Here is a 22279-nt window from a genome sequence, read left to right on the forward strand (position 1 = left end):
CGCAGGTACTGGCGGGGAGCGGCGGTTGGCCGTGCTCGGGTCGTGGGCCGTGCCGGTTCGGCGGGCGAGGGCCGGTTGGCCGCGGCCGCACTTGGGTCGGGTCGGGACGAAGCGACGGAGGCTCCTGTGTGCCTGCGGGACGCCGCACTGTCACGAGCCGAGAAGGGACGGCTGTCCGGGAAGAGACCGCTGCACAGGCGTGCTGCTTGGGGCTCTGCCTTCCGGATTTTCTGTTCGTACCGAGTCCTTTTTCCCATTCGTGGACCAGGTAGATGTTTGTTGCTTCCTTAAGAAGTGTGTTTTGAAACTAGTTGTGCGTTGAGGTATTTTCTGGAGGCGTTGGCTTTCAATTGCGACTCTTTGTAGTCACGTACTTACTACTTATGCATTCATTGACATGAAGCCTTACGAAAGTGGCTGTGGGAGCACACACTCTTCTTGGTGTGTTGTTTGACCATTTGGTGAGGCACCCAGAGTGCTAAGGCAGCCCTGGTCACCAGGAGCCCACCTTGTCCTGGCATTACTGCCTGACCTGCAGCACTGCTTAGATGCTTGTTCCTAATCACCCATCTGCTAAAACAACAGGTCTGCTTCCAGTTGCTAAATAATGGCATTTACCCTCATCTCAGGGACTTTGCTGTTTGCTGGCCCAGCAGATCCCATTGTTTCTTGAAATATATATACACCTTTATTTTTTCCCTCTCTTTAGCAAGGTGTTGTAGCTTGGGCATTGGAGACTTGCTGTCCTGAAATGGAGGAAGCTCCATTTGGCTGGGCAGTTAGAAAAGAGGGTGCACAGTCAGAGAATTGAGTGTGAGACAGTGTGGGTGAGGTAATATGCTCGCTGTAGTGAGAAGATGGTAATGTTATCTTCCGCAATCACCAAACCCATGGAAAAGAAAATATGCATGTATAGTATTACATATGAAGGTTTCCCTGAGCTTGTTACCAGCAAACAGAACATGCAAAGAACAGTAATTGCAAGAAAAGTAGTGTATGTATTGGAGGGGTTCATAAGTTAAGGATCTCAAGATTTTCTTATTTGAACCTTAGCTAAAGCCTATCTATATATTTTTTTTTCAATATGATTTACTCTGAGTATAGGAGATAATGTGATTTAAAGTGACATTGTTTCCCAAGTCAAATTACTCTTTTGCTCTTCAAAGAAAGTCTAAGAAATTATTTCTGTACTCAAGAGTAGCACGACTTTTGCAGTTACGAAGACAAGTGAGTTCTTCAGGACTACTACTGAAAAGCAAGTTGAAACTTAAACTATAGTCTCGTTGCTTTTCAGAACAGCCTTGATAACAGTGTGGGCTAAACTGCTCGTGAACTGCATGGGAATTTGTATGGAGTAAGTTTTAGATTCCTAAAGGATTTGTCGTTTAATCTTTCTGAAGAGGTCTTCCTCTTTCCCAGGAGAAATCTGAAAGGTAGGAGTAAGAATATAGATGGAGTATGAAATTCATTTCTTCCTGTTTCAAGTTGAGGCACTGATACTTGAAACATCCGGTGAGGTGGAGGCTTGACTTGGAATTGATCTTCTTTTACTGAGCTCTTGTGAAAGATCATGAAAACTTCCTTTGCTTTTTGGTGCCCTCTACTGATTTCCGTTTGTCAAAATGTCTAAAGCCAAGTCATTTTTCTTCAACAGCAGTAAAATTCTAACAGCAGCTATTTAAAAATGGTGGGAGAGAAGAAGAATGTTGCACCTTAATGATGCCTTCTGCTGATTGCTGTCCAACCAGTTTGCCTGGATTGCATTGGAACTATTCCTCACTTGATAGAAAAATAGTTACACAGAACTGCTTCACCAGAGTTATTCTGTTGGCTTTTCATCTTTAGAAGGGCTGGTGATACTCACCTTCTCTTCTCAGGAAAATGAGAAGCTTTTCAGCATTTCTGTCCTGAGAGCTTTTTACCTCTTAGATCATTTGCAGTAGTACTGTCTTTTGCATTTATCATAACAACTTTATAACTGAAAATAAATTAAAAAATAAGGAAACCAACAGAACTGTGCTTCACGTAGGCACTATGACAATTATGTATTTTGTTTGCTGATTGTCTGAAGAGCCTTTTCATCTTCAGAGTCTTATCCCTGAAATCTCCTGACATCTCTGGCCTAGGCAGACTTGACAGTAGCCCAAACTCAGCCGTGTCCTCCCTCCAGAGCCTTGTGTCTGTCACCTCAGCTCAGTTCATTTTTGTAGGACTTGTTTTTTCTTTCATGTTGTGATAAGTCATTGTATGAGCTGGGGTGAGAGCATTCGTAGTGCACCTTCTGATATTGCTGAGCAGATGCTCTGCCTGGCGGTCTTCATCAGTGCTTTAGGAAATGGTCTTTCCAGAAGAATGAAGAAAGATGAAGGTTTTCTTCCTTACTCAAGTTATTTCCTTTCAGTCCTGCTAAGAACTCTTCTGTTTCTAGGATTTGAAATATAAAATAATTCTTTCCTAAATCCAGAGAAAGAAGACAAGAAAGAGTTTTCTTGTGAGCTCGTTCTTTCTTTTTCCTATGCCCTTTGCTGTAACCATGGAAATAGCGATTGTCATGCTTAGTGTTTCTTGGTCGCTACTGAAATTTTCATCTCATGTTCTAGTTACATAATAACTTTCTCAACTTTTGACAGACCTTTTTGAAGAGCAGAGCCGAATTATGTACCATTTTAAAAAATCTGGGTGTGCCAGGGTTAAGTGGTGTAAACCAGACACATGCTCACAAGGATACTTTTGTATAGTAACTTTTGGACCTCTGCTCTGAAGTATTATTTGATTTGCTTTTTCCTGCTTTCACAGGACAATGCTACTGAAAGCCTTGTGCATAACATTATCATTTCCCACTTTACTTTGTGCTGCCTCAGATTCACAGAATGACTGAGGCTGGAAGGTGCCTGTGGAGGCTCTCTGGGCCAACCCCTTCGGAGCTACCCAGAGCAGGTTGCTCAGGATCATATCCACGTGGACTGAAAATCTCAGAGAAAGGGACTTCATAGCCTCTCTGGGTAACATGTGCCAGTGCTCTGTCACCTGCACAGCAAAGGTCTTCCAGCTGTTAAGAGGGAACTTCCTGTGTGCCAGTTTATGTCCATTGTTTTTTGTCTTGGCACTGGACACCACTGAAAAGAGCCTTCTTTGCATTCTACCTTCATATGTTTGTACATGTTGATGAGAGTTCCCTGAGCCTTCTCCTCTACAGGCCAAACAGTCCTAGCTCTCTCAGCCTCTCCTTGTAGGGGGGATGCTCCTGTCCCTTATCTAAGTGACGTTTCGGAAACAGCATAACATGTACACTCTCTCTTAAGACTTCTGAACCTTAAGAGCTGTCTGACTGGGCTTCCTTTCAGCCATCTGATTTGTTTGAGCCAGCTCTCAGGCTTGGGGAAAGTCTGTTCTTCTTTTCCAAGTTTTCATTAGGCCAAATTCACATTACAGTAACGTTTCTTCATCAGGAAATTGTCTCGTGTGTATTCTGCTAGCCACGCATTCAAGTTGTCTGTAGGTCACAAATCTAAAACTGAATTTGGGCTAGAAAAAAAATTGTGACATTTAAAATAATTACTGGTAAGGAAACTTGTCACTGGAGTCTAATCAGGATTTAAGTCTTCTTGTGATGCATTATTTGGAACAGTTGTCTTGAATGTTGGTGATCTAAGGTTTTAATTTGGTGTCTGAGGATGCAAAGTGTGGACGTCACTATTCAAATGTTTATTTTCTCACTGCATGCACACTTTACATGCACTTCACTGCCGTGTTCCCAACCAGCAAACATAATTGGTTTGTTAGTTCCTTCCTGTGGTGTCATGGTGCCTGATCCAGGTATTTTATTATTCATGAGAACAGGTAAGGTGTTGATATGGAAGGTGGTGGGTTGAAGCAGAAGTTCTACATCCTGCTTAACTCTGCAGGGGCTGTGCAAAAAGTGTTTTGACATCTAACTGTTCTAGCACACAGTTTTCAGCCACCCCCTCCTCCCCCATGAAAAAAAAAGCAACAAAACAGAGCTCTGCTAACCAGCACAACCAAGCCACCAAAATTCATTGGGCAAACTCGGTTATGCTGGCTCAAGATACTTATTGATGGTGCTTATTCTGCCAACTAATATTTGTCTAGAGAGCTTTTGCCTCTAAAAATGTGTCATCTCAGTGTGACTCTGCTGGCAAATCTGTATGTAGACAGACCTTTCGTGATGCAGCCCTGTGTCCAACTGGATTTTTTACTTTGTCTTGGAAAAAAAAAAGCACCAATTTGGCTTGGAATTAATTTTGTTTTTTTTATTTTTTTTTTTTTTTTTTTTTTTTCCAATTCTTAGAACATTATTCTTAAATTTATTTCATATACTTGTTTTTTTTTTGTAGTACTTCCTTTCTAGATTTATTAAGGTCTAGAATATTGAGGGTATATTTAGAGGAAATCTCAGTCTTTATGTATAAAGCCCATGAGCTTTTTTGTTTGTTGTCTTAAAAGTTGATACGATCACTTTTTTCTCCCAGTACTTTTTCGCACACTTAATTTCAGATATTCTTGTTTAGGGCAAAGAGTGAGGAGGTGTTGGTTTGTCCCTTTTTCATCAACAGTCTTTATCTCATTCTTCCTCAGCTGTAGTGTCTGACATCCTTACAGTTTCTCTGTGTACAGTTAATGGAAGTTTGGTTTATGTATGTGGAAGGAGAGAGTGCATATTCCTGTGAGTGTGTCTGGTCAAGGAGCATTTCAGTGTCAAGAGGAAATACTAAGAAAAGCAGGAAACTGTAAGGGGAATCTCCAGGATGCCAAACCTGGCCAACAAATGGGAAGGGGAATGGTAATGAAACTAAAACTGGTCCATCAGTAATAGAGAAAAGTATGTGGGAATGCTTATTGCAGTGAGATTATGTGATCAAGTACTTTATCAAATGGCATGATAAGGAAGAGCAGGAAGCAACAAACGAAACTGTACACAGAGATTCAAATCTGCCAGCCTATTATCTATTATAAGAGGGACTAGAGAAGGTCTAAAACCAGCCCCGGTGAACCACACTGACTGTGAAGAAACTGCAGGCAGATAAGGACTTTGCAGCTGATAGGGATGCAAACCCGAGGCCCTGGCTGGAGGACCTGTGGAGCTGTGCACTGGGTAGGGTAACGGGGTGGGCAGAAGAAGGGTACAAAGGAGTCAGTCTTGTGCATCCACAGCTGGTCGGTTTGCTCATCCGTATGAGCCCTGCTGTGGGCACCCCGGCCTGTCCTGTCTTCTCATGCAACCTTTCTTAATGAGCCCTCTGTGTGACCTCACCCTTATCTCGTGTGTGTGTGCATGTGCTGCATGGACGGGATGCGTGTGGAGCCCAGCAGTCCTGTGTGGCTGGTGTCCAGTGCCCTGGGGTCTCTGCACCAGCCCCAGCGCTGTGACCTCTGGCCCCGGGGCGTACCCAGTTCCACCATGGAGCCAGGGAGGTGAGTGACCAGATGGTTTGTTGTGCATCACCTTCCCTGTGTGTGCACAGTGTGGGGCTTTTTTGCCTAGGTAATTGTTTTAATTTAGATAACTTCTATTTTGCTGCACAGGTATCTGTTTTAAATATATTTAAAAAGTGGAATTCTTGAGTTACAGCTTTTTGAGTATATTGAATTCCAGTTACAAAAAGGCATGAAAATAATTTAGAAAAGAATCTGTAGGCAAATATATTTTGCTAGACGTTGTCCAAATTAAAACTGATCACTTAGAGGTCACTTATTTGCAAACAGAGATTTTATATATATATGTATTTTTAAGGTTCAATACTACTGCTTAGCTACTGCAATTGTGAAGGCATCTTAGAAGCATACATGGAAAGTGGTGAATGCTTGTTCTTTGTATGAACATTAGTCTCACCTACCAGAGGCATCTGAAAGATTCAGAAGACAAGTTTGATTCCTATTTTGGTGTTTGGAATCAGAAGTTTGGTGTAGATTTTTAGGCAGACTTGCAACTTGAAGATAGAAGTATGAGAACTTGGTGTAAAACGCTGTTTGGGAATGCAAGTGAAAGGAACAACCGACTCTGTTCTTCTGTTTAAGGACCTCCTCCTTTTATTTACACAAATGAAAACTGTAGTTTAAGATGCTTTGCATCTTTGGGGAAAGAGTTGTACTTTATTGGCCATAATTATCTCATATTAGTTCATTTCCTACAGTCCATATTGCTTGTCTTCTCGTATACTTTGAAGTCCAACATTGCTATTTATGTAGTCCCCAGGTTTGATATTAATATAGTTGCCTGGAATTATTTTTTTTTTTTTTTTTGAGACTCCTATTACAGTGTTTTATCTGTGTTACTTGAGGTCAACGGTAGAATGCAGCATGGCAGTTCTTGTATTGCTTTTATTTTTCATGTGTTCAGACGGGGTTCTGGAGTGGAAAATTCTTGGTCATTTGTTAACAGCATGGGAGATTATAATTCTGATGGAAGAGAAGGTTGAAGCTTAGGAAGAGACTTTTATTGCCTTTGCTTCTGGATTCTGGGACATCTGTGGGATTTTTTTGACAAGAATGGCATCTGTCTCTATTTAAATAGAGTCAATAGCATGGTTGCACAGTGGAAAAGAGGTAGTTGTATTCAGAAGCAGCTGGGAGATCATTACTTGGAAGCAAATGGCTTTCGTATCACTAACATTGAAAACTAGGTTTTATGTAGTTCTGGATGAGTTTATTGAAAGACATAGACAGGTTGGTGATTTTTTTTTAGGGCTTTTTTTTTTTTTTTTTTTTTTTTTTTTTTTTTTTTTTAGATCATGTATCAGTATTCCCCAATGAAAATGTATACTAATAAGTAGAAAAATGTGCACCTGCTTGCTAAGCTAGCAGAACTAAAATGGGCTGCAGGACAAAGCAAATATCTGATTAACCATTACAGCATTGCATTCACCAAAAAGATGGAGGCAACAACAGCACAAGCATGAAGGCTGGGCTTATGTATTTTCATGCTACTGTAACCCTTAAATGTAGGGGCAAGGTGTACCTTATATTCCTCATATTACACTCTTTCCTGATAATTTGGATTTGATAGACATTAGAATATTTGATGTATTCATGTTTCTGAAATATAATTTGGTTATTCTTCAGGGATAAGGGAGCTATCACAAATTTTTGTTAGAATAGTAATGAATAGATGACGACTTGCAGTTGATTAACTTGAAGGTGTTTCAGTGCAGTCTGCAGTGAAGTGCTTCCTTCTAGCTGCACAGTAATCTTGAAACACAGTTGTAATTTACTCACCTGGAGATGCTTTGTTTGTTTCTCACTGGCACAGAGTGAAGACGGTCCCAGCCCCAAGCGACAACGCCTTTCCCATTCAGTCTTCGACTACACGGCGGCATCACCAGCCTCGTCACCACCAATGCGACCATGGGATATGACATCAAATAGGCAGCCTCCTTTGGCTCGGCCCAACCAACACCACTTCTCAGGGGAACGATGCAACACACCTGCACGAAACAGAAGGAGGTAAACAGGCTGTACAGACAGATAAACGCTTTTGATTCTTCATCTCAGCTCAAGAGAGGTGCTTAATACCATCAGTATTTCTGAGTAGATCACATGGTAAATACTTTTGTTTCATTTGAGCTATAAATTGTTCTGAGCTGCAGTTTTATGCTGCTGGCTCGTGTCGAGATTTTTTTGTCCACCAATATCCAGCAACACCTGAGCATTCTCTGCAAACCTGCTCTCAGTCTGCTCATCATCCAGTCTGTGTTCGTGTTTTGGATTGCCCCAAGCTTGGGCCTGCTGGGCATTTTAAAAAAATTTCTTGAAACTTCTTATTGGCTTGTGGACTTGTGGCATTTATATAATCTCTAATCTTTTTAATGTGTTTTCAGTCCTCCTGTTCGACGTCAGAGAACTAGGAGAGATCGTCTGTCTCGACATAATTCCATTAGTCTAGATGAAAACTATCACCATCTCTCCTATGGACAGCAGCAAGCAATAGAAGAGCCCCGAGCTTTTCGCCCACCGAATGTATCTCCTCGTATATTACGCCCAGCTGTTCACCCACCACAGCAGAATGCAGTGATGGTTGACATTCATGACCAGGTAAGAGGATTGGAGCTCAAACAGTGGGATGTTGAAGATGTCTTTTTTTTTTTTCCCCCAAATGTTCAAGTTACCCCTCGTTTCCAGGTTAGTTGGCAGTGGAAGTCGCGTAACACTAAATTCTGTTAGACAGAGGGAGCTGTTTTTGGTGTATGAAGCAGAGTAGGCAGTGGGGACAAAAAATATCTGGTCCTAGTAAAGAAGGTTGAAAGATAACAACTTTCCTATGCACATATTTCCATAGTGCTGTATGCCTCTGGCCCAGGTCTTTCAAATACAGTTCTTTTGCTTCTGAGGTTAATTAACTTCTCTAAGATGTGATACAGTAAATTTCTATTTCATATGAAGTACCTCTTCCTAGCATTGGTTATCTGTAAGTTATTAAAATATATTGTTCAGAAGTAGAATTCATAATGCCAGTAATTGGTTGCTTACAAAACAGCCAGTTTTGACAGTTGTGATAGTATTGTTGCGTAACCAGATAAGCCATCCAAACCTAATCAGCTCCTCCTTAAAGCATACGGAAAAAACAGAGAGATCTGCAGTTGGTCCAGAAAGCAAATAATTTCTGAGCAGGAGACGGGAATAGGCACAGAGTTTATAGCTGAGGACCTGTAAAAGAAGTTGTTGTCTTTGGTTGTTCAGATCAACAGGCTGCAGCAGATGTGCTTTGGATTCTACGTAATAATGAACTGCTTGTCTGGATGTGCATTTCTCAAACTGCACGTACACAGAATTAAACTTTTAGCAACCCTACTTAAAACATACTTGTATTCTATGCAGCAGCATACAACTGGGGAATTGTATTATGTATGCAGAACCACAGAGGGCAAGTGCAGGGGTAGGAAGCTAACCACCGTGCTAACCATCTCACAACCTTACATTCTGGTGAACAACTTTACTGCTGCAATATCTTAAAAAATCAAAACATGCTCTTGCTTTGTGTTGCAAGATTACATCATGACAAGCCTGGATAAGCAGTTCTTCCATTTGGCTGCCTGTATCTTCCAAGCAACATCTGTGATCAGACTCATTGAGGTCCTCCATTGGTGATATTTAATACTTCAGAGACAGAACCATTTTAAGAGGTTATTTTTAATTCTTATTTTGAGCATTTCTAAGTCACAGCCAGCATTACACTGTTTGCCTAACTCTTCTACCAGAGCTAGAACCATGTCAGCCTCTCTCCTGATGATGCACCATGATGCACAGGTTTAGCCTTTAGGTTCCATTCAGTGATCCATGTTCCTATTCTGACCTGTGTTTCTGACTACACAATGCCAGTTCAGTAAATCAGCAGTCTTTAATTTAGTTATTCTCACCTCTTAATGAGCTGTTTGAATGGTTTCAACTTTAGCAGAACAAGAATGAAGAATGAGCTTCCCTGAAATAATTACTGTTTGTAAATCTGTGCTTCCTGACAATAAGGCTTTTCAATTTTGTCAAAGAATCAGAGATTCCTTATTCAGTATTCAAAAAAAAAAAAAAAAAAAAAAGACTTCAAAATTTATCCTTTTAAAAAGAGATCCCTCTTTGCCCTGCCCAGAAAATACTCATCAATAAGTAGTATATTGAGAAGAATATTTGAAAGAACAGGAATTACAGGCATGTGCCTCTTTTTAAGCACTCATTATGACTGTGTTTTTTCCAGTATGTGGGTAAAAGCTTTTTAATTTACTCAGCATGCTGTACAATGCTGTTAAGAGTTTACAATAAGTTCTTACTACTGATTTTCCTTTTGCTACAGATCCATCAGGGAACAGTTCCTGTCTCCTACACAGTGACAACAATGGCTCCACATGGGATACCACTTTGCACAGGCCAGCACATCCCAGCCTGCAGCACACAGCAGGTCCCGGGGTGTTCAGTGGTTTTCAGTGGGCAGCACCTTCCAGTTTGCAGTGTGCCTCCTCCAGTAAGTGAGCTCTATAGTTAATCCAGCTTCAATTTTAGACAGAGGAATAGCAGGTACCATGAAGCTTTACTGTTTATGTGCTTTAATTGAAATGAAAAATGCCCTTCTTTTTTTCTTCCCCTGAGGTGAATTGCAGTGGCATGTTAATATGGACCTTAGAACTGGTGGGCAAACGTATGTTGCTTATCTAATATTTGTATAGTGTGTGGCTGTTTATAGTATGAAGTCCTGATGGCTTTTAATTCAAACTGCAGTTTGGTTTATGATTTAATGTCAACACATGAGCTTTTTGCTTACTTTCATGTATTTAGAAGAATGATTCTATGGTTTTTACTACTCAGTTTACCAAGAAAATATTACAGATAGCTTGTTTATGGATTGGTTATACACAAAGAAGTTTGGATAGTCTGAAACAGCTTTTCTTCTGAAAAGAAGAAAAAGATCAGTAAAAGCTGAAAGGCTGAGCTGAAAATACTCTTGACAAAATTATTCTTTAATAATGATGTTTCTCTTAGCCTTTCTGGGAGTGAAATGAAGTGCCTTGATGGACTCACTTTTCTCACCTTTAAAATTGAAAGAATGTTGGTTGTTGTCTTAGAAAAGTTCATGTATCAACTCAGAGAGGCATGATTCCAGAGATTCTAGTTCGTAGCATTTCCATGCTATGCTATTCTGTAGAAAGTTCCCCACTGAGTCCAAACAGGTACTAGCGCTGAAGAAGTAGAGGAGATCCCCCCAAGAACTTTCAACTGTATGAAGGAAAGTTGTGGAACCTGCTGAAAGAATTGCAGGGTTTTTTTTGTTTTGTTTTACTATTTTCCAATATAAATCTGTAATATCGGACATACCAGCTTCATGTACTTGGTACATACATGTATAATGTTGCTGTATACATTGGACTCTTCCAGCTGTGCATTTGCCAGCAGTATGTCACCTATATTTTCTTCTATTGCATGTTCTGTGACCAGAGGACATAAATAAGACTGTGGCACCGAAAAAAAAACCTTTGTTGTGATCATCTGTTTCTTTATTTAAGCTGCCTGTTGAAGATTAAGGGTAGTGTGTGTTTAGGTTGTCCAGAAGCCATTTATCCTCCTGCAGCAAGACCTCAGGCATACTGTTTGCCAGTCTGAAATATGTGTACATTACTTCCCTTTACGTTTCAAACTGTTGAAAATCTGTTACATGAGTTTCTATTCCTGAGATAAAGAGGGCTTTTTCCTTCTACTTGTAGTGTGTTTAGTGTAGAGGAAAACTATCTCAGAGTGAGTACTCAACAATTGAAACAACAGCTGGATATCAAAATCAGCAAAGCAAGAAAGCAACATGACTAGAGTCAGGTTCTTCCTTCTCATTCATGAAATTGTGGAAGGCAGTGGTAGTCATTTTTTTTCTTAAGACAGAAAAAAATCCAGTTCTGCAGCTTCTTTTGTACAGAGTGACCCATTTCATTAAGTCTTTTGGTGTTGGGAAAGCCAAAATCGGGCACAGGTCTTAAGACGGAGTAGGCATCAAACAGGGACAGAATCCCCTACCTTGGCCCATTACCTGTACTTTTAGTAATGCAGCCCACTATGCAATAAGTTGTCTTGACTGCAAGAATATGCTACTGTCCTTGTTGTACTCCTGTTTGATTTGCCCACTAGGATCAGATTTTTTTCCCTGTAAGTCCACTCCAAAGCCAGTCACAAAATCTTACTCCATCAGATTCTTCTGTTCCAGTTCCAGATTTCGTATTTGGCCATGATACTGCTCTTGTCATACAATTTCTCTGTCCTATAGGAGTACATCTGAAAGGCAGCCCTGCCCTCTAGGACATTTCCTTACCCAACTTCACTTGCGAACTTCCCAGTATCATTTTGTCACTTTAACAAAATTTGTCTCATTTATCGTGTATGTAACTATAAAATAATCTAATGTCATTTATGAAATACAGTCATTGATTCTAAAACCTGTAGAATCATATGTTCAAACAACGGAAGTTTTCCAGAAACTTGAATGAATAAACAATAGGTTTCATTTATTTCCTCTTAAAAGATCATGCAACCTCATTGGCTCTGACTTAGCACAGATTCTTCCTAGCATATTAACTGCAAGTAGCTACAGTGTCTTCACTGTATGAAATCTTGGAGTCAAACATATTTTAAGCTGTTCCCCAGACCGATTTCCTATTCTATAGGGGTGTGGTGTTGCACCTGTGAATTTAGCTTCAGAGAACAGTTTTGACTTTAGTAAAATACAGTAACAATTTTATTTTAATAGCAAAAATACTTTTTATAAAAAAAGCTAGGAACTGCGGGTGAAGGGTGGTCTGCATCTAAAAACGTCAAATTAATCTGTTACTGATTCAGTGTATAAAGATTTATGTGTGGTGGTGATTACAGTAAATGAAGCAATGATTCCACCTTCGCTAATGTAAGCTAATCTTAAACTAGACCTTATTCCCACTTTGCTGTTGTAGTCAGCATGCACAGTATGTGTTGTGTAACAAGACAAAAATAATGAGAGATCAGAACTGATTGTTCTGCATTACTTTGTAGAATTTGATAGGTTTGCAGGTAGGGTGATGGAATTTTAAATATAAAACACTTAATAAGCATCTTTTTTCATTTAAAACAAAGATATACTGTTGTTTTCAGCTAACAAGTGTGTTATAAATTGCTCTTTTAATGAGCAAAAATGTAGCATAGATGTCTGGCATTCGGATGACAGATCAAAGAACAGGAAAAAGAATAAAGGATTTCATGCTCCTCCATATCTAGAATTGGAAGTAAAACCGAGCTCTTCCAGGAAGCACATTCCTGTTTACCTGCAGTGCATTCATCACTTCTGTGTTGTATAAGTAGTTCCAAAGATTAGAGAGAAAAAGCTGTTTCTGCAGTAAGTATATCTCAGCCTCCTTCAAAGCATAAGACTACCATTGAAGTGGAGAACTGAGTTAAGAAAGATGTTTTGAGGCAGTCTGATGGCTAGCAGTCCCTCAGCTACATTTATATCTTTAAATGCTTGGAACACTTGTATAGGAATGTCATTTTGAAGGTAAAACATGCAAGGAAGCTAGTACGGTACATATACCTACTCTTTACTCAGGAGTCCATCTAATAGTGAAAATCCCATTGAAAATCCCAGCTCCCATTGAATTTATAGCTAGGAGATATCACACCATGGTTTGAGTCTGTGGTATGCTAGTCACTTTGCATTTCAGTTAATATTTTTGTGTATTTAGGAAGTTTTTCCAAGGGATCAAGAGAAATGCTTTCTCTTAATTATATCTTTCCATGATAAATGGTGCACTGCTCTGTAGGAACTTTGTGCTAGAGACTAAAAAAAGTGTTTTCATTTTATTTCAGATGCTTCAAGCGTGCTCAGTTCAGCACCTACCAGTACCGTATGCAGCATTTCCACCCCTTATTTCTAGCGACCCATTCCTTTTGCACCCTCCTCATCTGTCTCCGCACCATCCTCCTCACTTGCCTCCCCCAGGACAGTTTGTTCCTTTCCAAGCACAGCAGTCACGTTCGGTAAGTAGTGCTTCTTTCTCTCTCTCTCCTTAGAATTGGTGTGGCTGGAGGTGCAAATGGTACTGATAACTAATTCAGGAAACTGATTTTGTTGAAAGTAACAGGATTTTGCACATTTGCTTCCTTAGCAAGTCCTTCAACTACTTAGAGTGAAGATGAAGAAATAATTTTAAAATTCACTACTTCTTTTCGAATTTCATCAGTTGCTATCAATGCAGTTTCTCCCTAAGACTTCACTTTTTGTCGAAAGATGTATATCCTTACCACTGTCTTCAGATTTTTCTTTTTCAGAAAGCCATAGGGAAGTTAATCTCGTTATATGCTTCCTCTGTATTACTTCTCAGTTAATTTTTAAATGGACAGTGTTTTCACTAAAACATGATGACCTAAAAGCTTCCAAACATACTCAAGAGTTTGTAGTCTCTCCCTTTCTTCTATTTATTACTTGCAAAAGGTTTTTGCTCAAGCAGATTTTCTTAGCAATGGGGACTATGCAAACACAGGGAAATGTGACTGACTGAATCTGAGGAGCAAAATTAGATTTTTATTTTCTGGCATACAGTTTTTACTGTAGGGTTCTCTCTAGCCCATATGGGTTATCTCCCATTCATTTGTTTGCCCCTGTTACCAGAAGATGCCAGTATGTTATTAACGCAGAAATGGAAAACAGTTTTGTTGTTACTAGAAGATTTCTAAAGACCTGCACTGCCATATCTAAGGTATGGCTAACTGATGCAATAGCTCTATTAAAGTAATGGGAGAACATCTGGAAAAATAGTTTTCAGTGGTAATCTTTGTAAGATGTTCTTTCAGAAAATGTGTGAACTTTGATTTTTAGGTTCAGTTGCTGACATAGGTTATTGACTGGATTTGACTTTCAGCTCTGGCAAATAGCCAGTATTTCAGTGCTTTGAGAATACGTTGGCTTTAAAGTTTGTACTGCATGAAAGGGAAACAGAATTTTGCTTTGCTGCCAGAATACGGATTTCTTTGCTGAGTTTCCTTAAATGAGGAATTTAGCATTAGAAACAGAAAGATGTGTTAATGAAACAGTGACTACTCTTGAATGTTTCTTGGGAACTGTTGAACCTGACATATCAGAGAATTTTAGGGGTTGGACCTCTGGAGATCGTTTAGTCCAACCCAATGTTAAAGCAGATTCCCTAGAGTAGGTTGCGCAGGAAAGCATCCAAGTGAGTATTGAACTTCATTTCCAGAGAGGGAGACTCCGCTGCCTCTATGGGTGGCACATCGCCCTCAAATCGTGGAATCGTAAAGGCTAGAAAAGATCGTCAAGATGATCTAGTCCAACCACCAACCTATCACCACCATGCCTGCAGTAATGCCAGTGTCACATCCGTATACAGTTCTTGAGCACCTCCAAAGGTGGTGACTCCGCCACCTCCCTGAGCAGCCTGTTTGAATATCTCACCACTTTTACTGTGAAGAAATTTTTCCTAATATCCAACCTGAACTTACCCTGATGCAACTTAACGCTGTTACCTTTCATCCTATTGTAAGTCTCCTAAGACAGTAGGCCAACCCCTACCTTGCTACAGCATCCTTTCAGGAAATTGGTGAGAGTGATAAGGTCTTCCCTGCCTGCTCATGGCCAGCTTGTTGTCCACCAGGACACTCAAGTCCTTCTCTGCACAGCTGTGGATGTACTACAGTTAACTAGATTACGGTATTGAGCTGGAATCTCATGGTTGTCTGTTCTTGATAGGATTGCTTGCACTATTCTCCTAGGAGAGATCTTGCTTGATTACTGTATCATTCACAGTTTAATGGAATCACTGTGTTCACTCTCCTCTTTTCAGACTGTCTAAACCAATTTCAGTTCTTGTCTTTGGTTTGTTTTTTCCTCTCTTTCGTAGTTGTTAAATGAAAGCAGCCTGGCAAGAAGGAGAGCAAATATTTGTCCTACAAAATGCAATAGACAGGAAATTATAGCTATTCCAATATTTGCTAGATGACGTAAATTCCTGGTCATTTAGCATGACTAGCTGGGAAAATTGAATTAATACCAAAAGTATGTTGTCTTCACTTTTTGGTAATGTTAATGATGCAGGAGTTGGTCATACTGCTATTCTGTGAATGTGAGTGTTATTTTACTTATAGTTTTTTTTTATCCTGTAGAATTGACTACAGCAGCTCAGAGTATACATGAGATTGCAGTTCTTTAGTGGGAAAATATTATATCTCATTATTGCAGCAAATATATGTATGTTTGGGTTTTTTTTTTTTTTTTTAGCCATTTCAAAGGATAGAAAATGAAGTAGAATTACTTGGAGAACATCTTCCTGTAGGAGGTTTTACGTATCCTCCCTCAGCTCATCCACCAACGTTGCCTCCCTCTGCCCCTCTCCAGTTCTTAACTCATGATCCTTTACACCAGGAAGTGTCATTTGGCGTTGTAAGTATTGTTTTACATGCTATACTCTCAGTCATGCTGTTAGCTGTCTTGCGTTCAAATATGTAGTATATTTTGTCAGAAACTTGCACTTCTTGCAGTTGTGGTCCATTAATGACTACATACTGCAATATTTTAAGTTCATTTTACTCAAGCTAACTATAGCCAGTATTGTTGATATCAGTAAATGATTTCTGATAACATTATCTAGACAGACAGTGATAGTAGTTACTTTGAAAACATTTGCATGTTGACAAGATTGCTACTATAGAAACTAGTTAGTGTTTAGAAAAGCTGTTGCCATGTATGCTGTTGCTAGTTTGTCATCCGTACTTTGAGTTTCTACAAGTCAGAAAACCAAGAATTTTTAAGAACACTGATTTGTTGTTTTTTTTTTTTCTTCCTGGAATGTTTGCGATACACAGACAAGCAGTTGTATAGATCAATTCCACACTACAGGCTATATTATATTACAGAAGTAGTCAGAGTGTTTTTAAGACAACTTTCTGTATGACTGTAGGCAGTTCAACTGCAAGATCATGAAACAATTAAACATGGTGCAGGATTAAATCTGTGCTGTAATTTGTGTTTCCAGTATCTCTACTACCTCTAGGGTCTTTGCGGTGCACTTTGGTCTGTTGGGTTTGACTTTTTTTCTTGTTGTTGAAAAAGCCTTTCCCCTGTGGGTAATGCTTGAAGAAATAATGTTACTCGGTATTTTTTTTTAATATTTGATCTGTGCATCAAGTTGTCGGAAAGTTTTAGAAGCACAGTGGTGCTTCAGCCTTTAAATGAAAATGAAACTTTAGAACCTGCAACAACAGAACATAGAGCTAGCTTTTCTTTATTAGTCACCTTGAAATCATGCACCATAGTTAATGTGAATGGTCTTCCCAGGAAATTTTCAGTCACTATGATACATTTTCAAATACACTTACAAAACTTCTGTATGTTGCCTGGATTTTATTACAACAACTTCAAAGATGTTTGTGAATTTCTAAGTTCAGTCCTTAAAAACAGATAGCAAATAAGTAGCACATTTATGCAGGTTACATGTTATTTTTCCTCTGTGGTGCCTTAATTCTGGGTTGTGTACTGCTGAGGGGTGGAATAAGGGTGTAATATTGATCTTTTGTAAAGGAATTCTAACTATTTTTAAAATTTTTCCAGTGATTCAAAATGATTTTAAGAAAAGCTTGGTATTCTTTAAACTATCACTAGTGTTCTAGTTATATTAAAATTATAATGGAATGGCTACATCTCTGATTTTCTTTAGGTCAGTTAACTGAAATCTGAGCACAGCACTTTTTAATGATACTCTGGATCACAGAATTCTCAAAGCTGTAAAGCTAGTGTTTACTCTGTCTAGTGTGAGGTCTTTTCTTTCAAGAAAAAGACCCAATTTTTCCACATTGTGTTCATGTTAATATGTAAATCTAATGTAAAACTGTGGCTATCTATTAGGTATATTTATCTTGTAAACTTAAGGGTCTTTAGATTAGATATTGGTGGTGTTAAGCTTTTCTGTGTTCAAACATGGAAGAATAAATACTGGTTAATAAAAATTTTGAGTGTTCTTTGTTCCAAAGAAGTAAATGCCTCAAAGCTTTCAAATATTAATGCAATAATGGTTCATCAATTTCAACTTTAAAAATTAATAGACACTTCTTGTATCTTAACTATTTCTGGGGGGAAAAAAAGTTATTATTATATGGAAAATTTCTACCATTTGTGTCCCTGTTCTTTTAGGTAAAACAAGGGATTACAAAAAATAATACTGAAAACTTAAATGTTCAAGTGAAGGGCTTGGCATGCAAATGAAAAACAATTAAAGCCCTGTTTTATCCTTGTCAATTGAAGCTGTAGGCTTGAGAGCCTCTGTAAGCATTGTCCATATGCAGAAATTGTACAGACTTGCTCTACAGATAGCATAACTTTATTTTCAGTGTAATTGTATGCTGCTGCTTCTTTAATTCCGGATCAGAGATTCTGCTGTAGTGCTTAGTGGTGATGCTCCCTACTCTGTAGTAATCTTATGTCAGTGAAAGAATTTATGAAGAGAACAGCTACAGACCTTTAAGGGGGGTTGTTACTATTGTTTTTTGTTTGTATTTTTAAAGATTTTTCTTTGTCCTGTGCACAAGCCTGCATAATAGCACTGAGCCTAAAAGCTGAATTGTTACAGAAGACTTTACAAAAGAGACAGTAGTTCAGGTCTTATCTTCTTCCCAAAGCCTCATGCACATGTGAACTATGCAGAAAATGTCTTGCAAGGACTTCTGCTGTGTGTTACTACTTTTTCACGTGGAATGGTGTGATTCCATTACTGACAGGAATTTTAGCTTCAAATTGTTAGGAGAGGTTGAGGCTATTTGAACATAATCAGTGTCCAAAATAGCTGGATTTCTTTAAATGACGCAGCATTGAAAGTGGTCTTTGATATTCAGATTTCAGTTTGGTTAGGAAAACCAAATACTGAATCACAGGATAACAAAGTGGTTGAGGTTGGAAAAGGGCCCCTGGAGGTCCTCTGGTCAAATCCTCTGTCCTCAAGCAAGGACACCTAGAACTATTTGTCCAGCACCATGTCCAGGTGGCTTTTGAAGATCTCCAGGGAGGAGACTCTACAAACCTCTCTGGGCAACCTGTTCCAGTGCTCTGTCACCTGCACAGTGAAGAAGTGCTTCTAGATGCGCTCCCGTGTTCCAGATTGTGCCCGTTGCCTCTTGTACTGGCACTGGGCACCACTGAAAAAGAGCCTGGCTCCATCCTCTTTGCACCCTCCCTTCAGGTATTTGTACCTATTGATGAAATTCCCTCCAAGTCCTCTCTTCTCCAGTCTGAACAGCTCTCTCAACCTCTCAACCTCATAGAAGAGGTACTGCAGTCCATCATCTTGGTGGCCCTGTGCTGTACTCTCTCAGTACCTTCCTTTCTCTGTTTTGTACCTGGAAGCCCAGAGCTGGGCGCAAGTACCAGTCCCAAAGGTTTCAGAGGAAGCTTATTTTCTTCTCTCTTGCAGCCTTACCCACCGTTTATGCCTCGAAGACTCACAGGGCGCAGCAGATACAGATCACAGCAGCCAATACCTCCACACCCTTACCATCCTAGTCTACTACCTTATGTGCTGTAAGTTCAAAGTATATTTGCTTCCGTGTAGGTTATTACAAAGTAATGTGAGTTAACCAGTCCTCTCAACAGAGACCTGTAGTTTTTATGGTTGGACTCTAATAGAGAGTAGACAGTTCTGCTGCACCAGATCGGAGAAAAGCTTCCATATCTATGTAAAATTTCCAACCTGCTGTGGATAACATATGCACTTGCACAAGGGAAAATACAAGTGCAGTTTTGTCCAATGTAGTTTTGTGCCTGCGGTGTGTCATTTTTCTGAACTGTGTGCATAAAGATGTTTGAGATAAGTAAATTCAAAACTTACTTCGTGGATGCTTTTATGGATTTAATGATTAAGCTGTAGTGTGAAGTCCTAAGAGTCTTTAATCAAAATAGTTTGGTTTTGTTCTTAACAGAATCATTGTATTTTATCCACTCAAAGAAATAAAATATTTAAGTCCAGAGTCAAATCCAATCCATCATCAGTACTAGCTTTCCATAATGTGTGATAATCAAGAGGTTCATTTTCGTAACAGTTCTAAGTCTTATTCTAAGTATCACTTAAGATATGCATGCAGTTTAAAAGGCAGCACTGCCAGGATCAGGAAGTGGCAGAACCAGCTTCTCTCTTGATTCTTTCACTTCAAGCATCAGTTCTTGATTTCAAACATAAGATTTCCATTAGTTCTGAGAATACGTAATTCTGAAAGGGATCAGTAAGATAACTTTGGCTGTGCCACAGGTTTCTGATATTTCCTTCAGCGAGATGCTGAGCCTTATACTTTGTTTGCTCTCATGGTAGATCAATGTTCCCAGTTCCACCTGCAGTTGGACGAGCTTTCAGCATTGAGCTGGATGTGGAAGATGGAGAGGTAGAAAACTATGAGGTTGGTATGAAAACAACAACTATTTTTAAAGAATTGAATTATAAATTATGTTTTCAGTCTTGTTTCTGGCTTTCAAGAAAGTGTAATAACTGCAAAGACAAAATCCAGAGATCATCCTCTTGTTTGTTTGTAGTACTGGATATTTGAAGTGCTTAGCTTTTTGTCTCATTTCTCTTCCCCAGACTAGTAATCATTAACTAGTTCAGTCTTTGTGTTCTTCATATTACTCTTCTTCTTTTGAATTGTAATTGATTTTAAATGTCAAACAAATAAAGCACATTCAAAAGAGAAGTTACTTGAGTAACTACAGAATAGTGTTAATATCACAGGATGAATTGATTTAAGTGTAACAGTTATAAAGTCATTTTAGTGCCTTTTCTTCTTTACCCTCAGGAGGATACATTATTTCACATCTACAGATGCAGAACCATCCTTAATATCCTAGGTACTCATGGGACAGTCCAAGCTGTTGTATCTTTGCTGGTTCTAGGACTGTAGGATTCCCTTGGGCTTCTCTTCAAATACTTTTTCTTTCAAATTCTCTTATTTGGCATCTCTTCACCTGTGCTCCTCTGAGATCTGTAGTAACAGCACATTTGCTAGTTTAACGGTGAGCATTACTGTAGTAACTTCTGTGCTAGTTCTGAAGCATCATCATCTTGTTTTGGAGACTTTGGGCCCTCAGATTGAAAATATTAGAAATGACTGTGATCGTAAATGGTTTGCAGATTTCAGCAACTCTTAATTTTTGTATGCTTTCATTATCCATCAAGCTTGTTGTGGTATTTTTTCACTAAAAAAAATAGACGGAGTGTAAGTTATATGTGACAGAGAGCAATTAATTGCATGACTCCTCATTGCTATGTTTGACTCATAGAAAAAGGAGCATAGAAGTTCGAAAAAAAGTACTTAAACCTCAATGGTATGAATTCATTTTTGAGATTGATGATAAAATCTCCACCTCTCAATTGATCTAGTCCAAGGTGTGGAGTGGGAATCAGAATTTGTCTCCTGAACTCTTGTGTTTCTCTCACAGAACCAGACTCATAGTGTATCAGTAGGAAGTAAATGTGTTGACTTTTTTTTTTTCTGCTTACCCCCACTATTAATTTTGTAGTGGGATGAAGTGGATCTTACAGAAACGACATACATACCAACCTGTGTGTGCAAGCATAGGAATAGTTTGAAGTTTCATTCTGGATTTTGAAATCCCAAAGAAATATCCTGCGTAATTCAGAAAGATGTTTGGAAGAGGAGGATGCACAAATCTTCCTATTGAATCTTATTTTATAGGGGAGAGCTAAGCTTCTAAACATTTATAAAGGATGGTTTGTGTGCCGGGTTATGTAGTGCTGTGTAACAGCATCTCCACATCTCATGGAACCAGAATTTGTTTAAGCAGCGAATTTTTAAATGTCTAATGTCCATGTTTTGCAGGCCCTGCTGAATTTGGCAGAACGCCTGGGAGAAGCCAAACCACGAGGACTGACGAAGGCAGACATTGAACAACTCCCATCCTATAGGTTCAATCCAAACAACCACCAGTCAGAACAGACACTGTAAGTACACATCTCTCTTTCAAAATTACATCGTTTATTTGGCTTTATTTTCATTTCTTTGGACTGCAGCCTCCGCTGCACTATAGGAACTAAAAGCAGTGATTATCAGTAAACAGTTTTATTAATTAAAGACAGAACTCATTTAGTATTCTCAGTTTACATCACTACACTGCTCATCCTCAAACACAAACACAGGTAACTGTTGTAACTGCTGCGATGCTGCAGTTGTATCAGCAAGGTTGTGTGTGACATATATGTCTGGTGTTCTTAAATAGCAGATACATTTGAACTTTGCTGTCTTTTTTAGGTGCGTGGTGTGCATGTGTGATTTTGAGTCAAGGCAGCTACTTAGAGTCTTACCCTGTAACCACGAGTTCCATGCCAAGTGTGTTGATAAATGGCTTAAGGTAAAAAAATAAAGTTTTAGAGGGAATTCACTATGTATGAATTTTGAGGTGGGATGGTTATTGTTTTGGGATTTGGTTATTTTGCTGTTCTTCATTTCCTCTTATTTCACTTTTGTCCAATTTTAGAGTAGAAATGCCAGCAGACTTGAGAGCACTATATAGCTATGTTATTTTTTTAATGATTGATTCAGTATGTTTCTTTACAATCCTTGGCATAAGGAAAAAGGAACATAAAGAGAATAGTTTTCATGGTCAGATCTGTCTGTTTTCCATTTCCACGAAACAATGGAATTCAACTGTGAATTCAGCTTTAAATTCACAAATACACAAATCAAAAAAGAAATGATATGGTAACATAAGAAGTACAAATTAGAGCTTCTCTGTTGACAGTGAATTTGTTTTCAATATTGTGTAGCA

The 22279-nt window shown here is 39.1% G+C and overlaps 1 protein-coding gene across 2 annotated transcripts in view; it reads left to right on the forward strand.

Moving 5' to 3' along the window:
• Positions 1–155: 155 nt before the first annotated feature.
• RNF38 (ring finger protein 38) overlaps positions 156–22279 on the forward strand; it is a 29048-nt gene continuing 6924 nt past the window's right edge. Inside the window, exons 1-10 of one of the 2 annotated variants that reach the window (XM_042822868.1) lie at positions 156–268; positions 7268–7461; positions 7836–8049; positions 9797–9964; positions 13315–13485; positions 15740–15901; positions 18921–19027; positions 19812–19896; positions 21334–21455; positions 21763–21862. In XM_042822868.1, coding sequence (XP_042678802.1) covers positions 7355–7461; positions 7836–8049; positions 9797–9964; positions 13315–13485; positions 15740–15901; positions 18921–19027; positions 19812–19896; positions 21334–21455; positions 21763–21862 — 1236 coding nt within the window. In that variant the 5' untranslated portion in view covers positions 156–268; positions 7268–7354. Of the gene's footprint in view, positions 269–5408; positions 5434–7267; positions 7462–7835; positions 8050–9796; positions 9965–13314; positions 13486–15739; positions 15902–18920; positions 19028–19811; positions 19897–21333; positions 21456–21762; positions 21863–22279 lie in introns of those variants that run through there. The other variant, XM_042822866.1, reaches the window with a different exon arrangement.

Source organism: Centrocercus urophasianus, unplaced genomic scaffold (genome assembly GCF_019232065.1).
Source record: "Centrocercus urophasianus isolate 14NV4802_14NV808 unplaced genomic scaffold, USGS_Curo_1.0 seq_21, whole genome shotgun sequence".
NCBI classification, from domain to species: Eukaryota; Metazoa; Chordata; class Aves; order Galliformes; family Phasianidae; genus Centrocercus; species Centrocercus urophasianus.